Below are 9,788 nucleotides of genomic sequence, written 5' to 3'. Positions count from 1 at the left end.
AAACGACTTCGGTTGCAATATCTTATTTTTCAAATCTCCAGATATCAAATTATCTTTCCGTCATGTGTAGAAAAGTGGAGTGGTGAACTAAGAGGTTGTAAATCTATACGAATGTTAGACATTCTGTTGAAACGTTCTAAGAGAAGTCTAGATTTCTGTAAGCGAAGTCATATTCTAGTTATTCAAGTAGAGGTTGGAGGTAGGATGTCGAAGGAAAAATAGACCAATGCGATAGCCCCTTGACAGCTCGGGTCGATGACAGGCACCGTTGTAAAAATTCTCCAGAAACTTGCATGAACGCCACGCAATGACCAAGACTCTCTTTCGTCCTCCTGATGTCATCTCCCAGCTGAATGGAACCGACTGGCGTTAACCTAAAAAGCATTTGGGCATGAGAACGGAGTACTGTTAAGAGTACGTAACAGTAGCGAAGGAGGTCATATTTTTCTCCAATTTAGAGAGAATATTGTCCAGTGGAGTTTTAAAGATCCGATCATGTTTTTTCTTACTGGTGATTCTGTTCTCATGGTTCTGAGTAGGATTTCGGTTCAGACGCTCCACGGAAGTTTGGCTGATTCCTTCCGTCTTGCTCAGCAGACCTAAAGGACCCTCTGCACCCCCCTCCCCCCCATCACCTGGGGATCACCCTTATCTTACCTTTCTCTTCGGAGCGTTTCCGTCCTAGATATCAGTTAGCAATTAGTAAACTCGTGGCTGCGTGTGTGTGTGCTTGTCGTCGTCTTGCCTGACCTTCGGCCGCCTTCTTTGCCTCACTGGCGCAGAGTGAGGGCTTCAGTTGCCATGGGGGCTTCTTCCTCTGGCGGCGGCGGCGGCGGCGGTGGTGGCTGTGGCGGTGGCGGTGGTGGCCTCTGCCATGGCTCATAGATCGGCCAGGGAGATGTTGTTGTTGTTGTGGACGCGCGAGGTTGTACCAAGAATGCGGGTTTAGGGGCGCTAGGAGCCGTTGCATGGAAATGAGGAAGCATTGACTCGGGAGGAGATGGGGAGGCGAGTGGTGGTGGCAGTCGTGGAGGCGGTGTTGGTGGTAGGGGTGATAGGGTTGGTTGTAGTGGTGGTAGGGATGGTGGTGTTGGTGATAAGGGTGATGGTAGTGGTGGTAAGGATGGTATGTGTGGTAGGGTTGATGGTAGTGGTGGCACGGATGGTAGAGGTGATGGTAATAGGGCTGATGGGGTGGTACAGATGGTAAATGTGATGGTAATAGGGTTCATGACAGTGGTGGTAGGGATGGTATGTCTGATAGTGTTGATGGTGGAAGGAATAGTAAGGGTAATGGTGAGAGGTTTGATAGAGGTGGTGGAAGGAATGGTGATGGTGGTAGAGGTATTTTGTACTGAGAGTAATGGTCAAGGTGGTGGGCGATGGCTATCAGGAAGGAAGGAAGGACGGAAGGAAACAAACAGCAACACGGAGGAGAACTGTGGGCTCGTTTGATATAAACAAAGTGAGGCTTATTCGTACATGTGGGAGTAGGAGTGAAGACGATGATGGAAGTAGAAGAGGCGTGGGAGGAGGAGGGGGTGGAAAAGGAGAAGGAGGAGGAAGGGGGGAAGTGAATTATTCGGAATATAAGAAGACAAATGACATTGAAATAAGGTACAGGAAAGGCTGAGTGTGCGTGTGTGTGTGTGTGTGTGTGTGTGTGTGTGTGTGTGTGTGTGTGTGTGTGTGTGTGTGTGTGTGTGTGTGTGTGTGTGTGTGTGTGTGTGTGTGTGTGTGTGTGTGCGCGCGATTTAATCCATTTAGGGACACCACCCACTGGACAGTCTGACGTGACTGGCTCGTTAGACCTCGACCCGAGGTCATTCGTACGTTAGTTGACGTAATGAAATGTGGATTTTTATGTGACCTCGCCTCGGCAGTTTGGGGCCGACCCAGCGGGCGATTGCATGATGGGTAGGGGGATGGGGGTGGGGTAGGGGGGCTGGGGGGGGTCAGGCAATTAGGGTGTAATCAGGGATCCGATATAAAAGACGGATCTGACCCTTAGTGGGCGGATTATTCTTTCCTGACTGCCCTTAGATCATTTTCTTTACTTTATGCTAAGATCAAATTCTTCCATCTTGGAAACATGGATTGTGCTTTTTTTTTTTTTTTATCTAATGCTGAAATAATTTGAAGATCTCTCTCCTGGGTAAAAAATGCATATCTATATCTATATAACTATATCTATATATATATATATATATATATATATATATAATATTATATATATATATATATATATATTTCATTAAAAGTGATGGCTAGTTGTGCAGTAATAATTTTTCTTAATGGTATTTTCCATATACCTTATTAAGGATTTGTTTTCCTTAGGAAGGTATATGGAAAATACCTATAAGAAAATAATTAATGCAAAACTAGCCATCACTTTTAATGATATATGCATTAGAGAAAAACTCCTGCCCAAATACACTGATATATATATATATATGTGTGTGTGTGTGTATGTGTGTGTATATGTATATATATGTACATACATTATATATATATATATATATATATATATATATATATATATATATATATATATATATATATATATATATAGAGAGAGAGAGATGTATGGTATATATACCTAAATATGTATACATACATATATTCCCAAGCACGAAAATGAACTTTGAACATTTTTCTTGTGGCAATCGCCAGACGGTTTTATCTAATTTTAGTGAAGTGTGGCCCTTCCCTTTCGAGTTTAGAGTCGAACATGTTAACCCAGAGGCAATCGTTTTATGGAAGCAAGTTGTGTGGTTGACCAGCCTTTGAGCAGTTGAGTTTGTTGAATCTAGTAGCTGTCTTGAGACGAATGTTCTCGGTTGTAGATTGCTATATATAGAAGATGAGAGAGAATAAAAAAGTAGATCAGACTTAATCCTTTATAGGCCAGTAATACCTTGATTATTCTTTGGTAGTTTCCAGACGATTTAATTGCTAAGCAAGGTTAATTAGCCTGGTTCGTGTCCCGGGCACAAGACCCCTTTGAGCTGAATAAAATGGCCCGGCGTTAGGAAGAATAAAATCTGTAAAGTGTGACATCGGAACGATTGGGGAGAAGGGACCATGCAGCAGATGTTGCGGTCAAAGTGTTCAATCAGAGGCTTCAGGTGCTGAAGCGAGAGAGAGGATGGTTCGTGCAAACGCACAGAAAATGTCGGTCGGTCTTTTCCCTGAGGGCGAAGAGTAGTCTGTGTTTAGTACAAACATTATATATAAATAAATAATTAGATAAATTAATTGATAAGTGAATAGATACATGAATGTACAAATAAATGAATAAGTAAATATATAGACATATGAAAAATATTAATAAATAGCAAATCGATCACTGGTCTCAGGGCTACGATCGGAAGTGACAGACGCACGCACGCACGCACACGCGCAGACACGAACGCACGCACACACGCAACGACGTAGGCTGGGTGGGAGTTCTGTTTGTCTGGAGAGAGGGGGGTGTTTGCAATAAAGCATTTTCAATAACCGTCTGCATTGTGGCACTTATCCAAGTGATTTATTTATTTATGTATTTCATCTATCTATTTATCTATTCAATGAGAAATTGTCGTAACCGGAAACGTTCTTATCTTTTGTTCTCTTAGCTGTGGGTTCGAATCCCGCACGTTTCTCCGGCTTCCAGCAGAAACAGTCATCTGCCCCAGCAGTCCCCAAAGAACATTAGGCAAAGATGACGGCCTCGGCCGCATTTACGCGCCTTCTGGAGTAGGCTCCCGTCCCATCACTTCCGGTGTCTTACGACAACCACGCGAAAAGGTTCTGGGCAACTTGTAAGAGCGAACTTGTTCTTCACGGGCATCGAAACCCCCTGACCAAAAAACTCGAACCCACAAACCTTAAATTACGAGTCGATTTGTTTTACCCCTGGTCCAGCGCTAGGGCATAAAATTGAACTCGAAATGAGTTTAAAAACAGGGAAGGGTGAGTAGAGGAACCGGGTAATATTTGATATCCGTCCATTTTATATGTAGATGCGGGTGGAAAGGGCGGTCGGAGGAAGCTATGATGACGCGAGAGAGGAAGTCCGCGCGAGGAAGAGGTGATCATCGGGGTCGACCGACCAAGACTTCCGCGGACTTTCCTCTCCTCGGGGGCGGGGGGGAAGTTGCCTCCCTCGCCGCCGACCAGGCAACGAAAGCGCAGCAACATTTGACACCAGCTGGCGGGCCGAAAGTTCCCCGGGAGGAAACTGCTTCTGTGTTTACAAGCGCCGTTGAGTTCACGTCTTGCTGTTTACCCGGATTTGGAGCATTTGACTCCGGGAGCGGGTTGGAAAGTTGGCCTCTGGCGCGGCCGGGAAAGCCGATTAGGCAGTTGACTTCTTGACACGCGCCCTCTGGAGCACCTGCAACCGCCTGGATTTGTGCAATTTGCAATTAACATCTCTCGGGATGGGTTGACTTGTTAACCTTTCCAGCACTGGGTTATTCTTAGTGCATATGTATATGTATATGTATGTGAATATTCATGTGCTGTATATGTATAAGTGTACGTATATCTATATGTATGTGTATATGTGTAATTATATGCAAATGCATATGTATATTTAGGTGTACATGCAAATGTATATGTGTATGTATATGAATATTCATATGCTATATATGTATAAGTGTATGTATATCTATATGTATGTGTACTCGTATATTTATAATTACAGTATATGCAAATGTATATGTACATTTAGATGTACATGCAAATGTTTACGTATATGCATATGTACATTCATATGTATATTCTTATGTATGCATATATATATATATATATATATATATATATATACATTATGTATATATATATATGTGTGTGTGTGTGTGGTGTGTGTATATGTGTGTATATATATATGTGTTATATATATATATATATATATATATATATATATATATATATATATATATATATGCATATTGTATCGGCTTATGCCAGACTAATTTATAATGGTTGTACTCGATTCAAACCGATTACGCGTCTATAAATTCACGTGAATAAAAATGTCTTTAGTTGAAAGAAAGACATACGAGTTCAGCATTACCACTTCGCTGAAGGATCTAATGCACCGATACATTAGCGTGTCCCAACATGAAAGTGTGATGTGATGATGTAATGCGCATGAGTGGATTTTGCGTGACGTCACGCGTGCCTTCTACTACTCTGTGTGTGTGTGTGTGCGTGTGTGCGTGTGTGTGTGTGTGTGTGTGTGTGTGTGTGTGTGTGTGTGTGTGTGTGTGTGTATGTGTGTGTGTATTCACTTAGTCTTTGGATCACGTGTTGGACTCATGATCGACAGCTATTTCCCTCCTGGAAGAGACCTCAGAGCTCGTAGGTCCGATCTATAGGTAATGCTATGACCTTGCACACACACACACACCCAACTCCCCGCCCACGAGAGTCAGAGTAACGACCCGAGGCACAGCGATACCGAAATAATTTCGGCCCTGGGCAGGATTCGAACTGGGTACTGGGAGCACTTCTACTTCCCAGTTCATCGCTCTACCCACTGTGTGTGTGTGTGTGTGTGTGCGTGTGTGCGTGTGTGTGTGTGTGTGTGTGTGTATAACTATGCACACGTGTGTACAGCCTAAGTAATCCAGTACGGGTTTTTCCCTCCTACTATAAACATTCAACCTTGAACGTTAATTCAGCTTGTGGCCCGTTGGCTATAGTCCTCGGTTCGAGTCTTGAAAAAAATACATGGGTCCAAATGGTGCCAGCTTCTCTCTCTCTGTCCTGGTTCTTCTCCAGGATCTTATCCCGTGATCGTTCGGCATCGCCTGGATCGTTCGAAACCATTTCCACTTAAATTTGGCCTTAAACTGATCACTGGAGAAAGCACAAGTAACAAACACGTTTAGCCTTTCATGGTTAGGGTTGTGACACCTAAAGGGAACCATTAAAATAACAAATAAGAGAGAAAAGAAGAGAAAAAGATGATGTGTCCAACTCCGTCATCGGACCATAGATGGTCATCACACAAGAAGACCGGTCCTCCACTCCTGGGGTGAGATGGAGGCAGAAGGTGGTGGTATGTGGTGTGGTGGTGTGGTGTGGTGGAAGGTGGACTAATGGTATCGAGTGGTGCGAGGGAGGGAGGGAGGGAGGGAGGGAGGGTAGGTGTGGTACGTGGGGTGGTAACGCGTCAAATGTGGCTCTGGGTCGCTCCGTGGGCTGCTCCTGACGAAAACCGATTGTGATATTTGGCGAAGCTCGGCTCGGCCTGCTGGAGGAGGGAGTTATGTTAAAAAAAAAAGATTAATTGTGTCTTGAATTTCATTGACTAAGAATCCGCAGCCCCACAGTAGGCGGCCACGGACCACGGAACCCTGTAATACATCTTTCTGAGAAGAAATGTTGGACTGTATCTGCGTCGCATGTCTGTTTATGTCACCTGGTGGTAGAAGAAAGGTCTTGAAGGGACTTGTTTTGGTGAGGGATGGTGTAAGGACAGACATTTAGGAGGAGAGCTTGGAGGAAATAAAATGGAGGTGGGTGAGCACGGGAGGGAGGGAGGGAGGGAGCACCGTGGTGCGCTGTGCCGTTAGGGAGATGGTGTAGGAGTGGGAGTGTCCCATGGGAGGGATTGTTGTGCCGTGGGAGGCATATTGATGCGGCTCAGTAAAAAGTATATGGTGTGGGTTATGATATGCTGTCTTCACCTCTTCCCCCAAGGGAAAAGGCGGGGTCCTTTGGCTGAATGAAATCACTTGGTGACTGCCAGAATAAACATTCAAGTCTGAAGAATCGGTGATGGAGAGAATGCGAAGACAAGGTGTATTGGAATGGTGCGTACTCTGTGTGTGTGTGGCGGGGGAGGGGAGGGGAAGGGATGTTTATTGTTATGCGAGGAAGAGGCCTAGGGTGTGATGAAGAGTGTCATCGGGCCAGCGATTGTGAAAGTGTGATGCGCAACCTTGTGAAAGTCACGAGAGGAGACCATAGGCTCGGAAGTCAACATCGTTATGAGAGGAGTCTGTAAGGGCGAGATTGGAATACCCGTCTGGAGGCGGGTCAAAGCATGATGACATGGTGACGTAAAGATAATATAAACAAGAGTTAGCAAGTGCGGAAGACGGAGGAGGGTTCCGCTGGTGGGCAGGACGTCAACGCAAGAAGCAAAAAAGGGACGGAAGCACAAGACGACGACAAAATAGGGAGGACGTGATTGGTCAACGCGGAGAGGTGGTTTTTGAGAAGGGCACAGGGATGCTAGGGTGGGGGTAGGAGGAGAGAGGAGTGAAGGGGTCAGGGAGGGAGGGAGGAGGAACGAGAGAGGAGGAGAAGGAGGAGGAGGAAGAGGAGGTTTGGGTTGGTAGCCGGGTGAGGGTGTGTCCTTTTCGACCTTACCTCTGGGAGATTTGTCTCCTGGTGTCATGTTTTCCAAAACATCAGGGGGGTGTCATGCACAAACAGACACGTTGCCCACGTGTCCTTGCACGTAGGCATCACGTGATAATGAAATGACGATACTTTGCAGCCCGCGTGAGAGATGTAAAGGAAATTCTCTTGCGTCTGGCACCGCTGCGGCGGTGATCAACTGTGGAGAGAAATGGTTGAAGGGATGATGAGATTGTACAATACTTAAGAAGTGTCATTCATCTATGGGGCTACCATGGGCCCCTACGGACCATGAATAACAAATCCCAACAATGAACTAGTTGGAGAAGTGCTTCATAAGTGTAGAACTTGACTGAATTCGAAGTGTAGGTAGAGGTAGGCGCCGACGGGGGGCTGGGAGCACCACAAGGTGATCTGCCTGCACCATCCCGCCGCGCGCCGTATCCGACCGCCGCCGCCGCCGCCGCCGCGATCGTCGTCGTTCCCGTGCAGTAGCTCTCCGGCACTAGAGGTGTCGACAACCGCCGTGTGCGTCCACCGCAGCATCATCAAACCGCGAGACGCGGCAGCCGCGCCACGCATGAGGAGTGAGCACAGGACACATGGCTGATTCCAGTCCAGGCAAACCGAGCTCTCCGGACGAAGGAGGCTCCAAGGATGCCCGCGGCAGGACTGAGAAGAAGCGCCGGTCCCTTCGGGATCGGGTGTCCTTCTTCGAACAAGTCTGGTGGGGACGCAAAAGATCACCGTCGCTCGAGAAGGCCCCGGAGGAGGAGGAAGAAGAAGAAGAAGTGCAGCCCGAAGTGGGCGTTGAGGTCACCGAGGACCCGACCTCCCAGCAACGGGAGCGTCGCCAGAGTGGAAGCCCCCTCAGGGCTCGCCTGAAGAAGATGTCCCGGGAGCAGAGCAGCGGCGAGGATGACTGGGAGATGGTGGACGATCAGGGCAACACCCTGGCCGAAGACATCGAGCGCCGCATCGAAGAACGCCGTCGCCGCCGCTCCCAGAGCACGTCCCCCAGCAGAGAATGGGTCAAGCTACGTCGCACCCCCGAGAAGGGCACCTCTAGGAGCGGCACGGAGGAGTGGGAGGCGAGCTCCATGGACGACGAAACCCTTGCCAGGGAGATCGAGAGGCGCCTGGAGGAGCACCGTCGAGAGGTGCAGAGGAGTCTCTCCTCGCCCGTCAGAGAATGGCCCACCCTCCGATCTCCGAGGCAACACACCCCCGAACCCGACCTGGGGAGTCGCGAAGGCTCCCCTGAGAAGGAGAACAGAGAACCCTTATGGGAGAGCAGTGAAACTCGCAGGACACATCGATCTTCTCGCGAGGCCAGTCGTGACAGCAGCGGTGACCGGCAGCCCGTTGGAGGAGGAGGAAGGAGAGGAGGAGAAGGAGGAGGTGGTGGCACTCCAGGGCGGAAAGTGTACTCCCGACAGGTGACGTCCCGTGCCGAACGGCGCGACGGACGCGCCAGAGCCACGACTTCGACAATCACAAAGAGAACCATCAGCAGCGCCGCCCATCCTGACGGAGGTGCCATCGAGACGACCTCCTCGCGCGAATCACTCGAAGAGAACGACCCGGACACGGTGGATTACCCAGGCTTTCAACGTTTCGAGGAGGAGGAGAAGGAGAGTGTCGAGCGCGGGGACGGGTCCAAGGTGCGATACCAGCGGGTGTTCCTTCGGCGAAGTGTCGAACGCTCGGTGACCACTTCGCCAGGACCCATCACCCCGGAACAGGGCCGTTTCACCTACAGCAGCCCCACGTCCCCGGAACCGGAGGAGTCTCCGAGGTCTCCCCGATCTCCCGAGACGCCGGACGTGTCTCCGTCGAAGAGGTCCAGGACCTCGACGCCGGGGGCGAGGTCCCGCCACCGGTCACGAACTCCCTCCGTCGAGCGTATTCTCGAGGAGGACATTGACGACGAAGCCTTCGTCAGTGTGTCGGAGCAGCCGCAACCCCCCACGGAGACCCGCGACGCCTCAGGGGGCCAGGGCAACGACGGAAGTGTCAGCATGGAGACCGTCAGCTCCGTGCGATGGGAAGGAGGCCCCCAGAAGGAGGTCCAGAAGTACTCGACCAAGGTCCACATCCGAGAACGAGGCCCGTCTTCGTCCAGCTCGTACTCGAAGTACGTCCTGACGTCGCGAGCTTCGAAAGACTCGTTACTGTCTCACGCGAGCAGTTCGGACGACAACTCCCGATTCGAAGGAGCCCCTGCTTGGGCCTTTCGTCGCCAGTCCTCGACGGGCAAGGAGGAGGGCGTCAGCGAAGATCTGAGCACGAGCAAGGAGAGGTGGTCCAAGTACCAGGCCCACATCAGCAACCTCAAAGGTGAGATCACACTTGAGTCAAGTACTTCGGTGAGGGTGTCACAGGAGGACGGAGGGTGACGGGTGGAGGAAGGGGGGGTCGGG

General features: G+C 49.1%; 1 protein-coding gene across 9 annotated transcripts in view; it reads left to right on the top strand.

The window, feature by feature from the left end:
- The first annotated feature begins 7,914 nt into the window (after window positions 1-7,914).
- Window positions 7,915-9,788, top strand: part of LOC143040098 (uncharacterized) — a 426,287-nt gene continuing 424,413 nt past the window's right edge. For 8 of the 9 annotated variants that reach the window (XM_076210786.1, XM_076210787.1, XM_076210785.1 and 5 more), the window contains exon 1: window positions 7,915-9,705. In XM_076210786.1, coding sequence (XP_076066901.1) covers window positions 7,968-9,705 — 1,738 coding nt within the window. In that variant the 5' untranslated portion in view covers window positions 7,915-7,967. The remainder of the gene's footprint in view (window positions 9,706-9,788) is intronic. The other variant, XM_076210790.1, reaches the window with a different exon arrangement.

Source organism: Oratosquilla oratoria, chromosome 27, assembly GCF_046742065.1.
Source record: "Oratosquilla oratoria isolate Oo_2021 chromosome 27, ASM4674206v1, whole genome shotgun sequence".
Classification (NCBI taxonomy): Eukaryota; Metazoa; Arthropoda; class Malacostraca; order Stomatopoda; family Squillidae; genus Oratosquilla; species Oratosquilla oratoria.
Note: the sequence above shows the minus strand (reverse complement) of the source record. Positions and strands in the feature narration are given on the sequence as shown.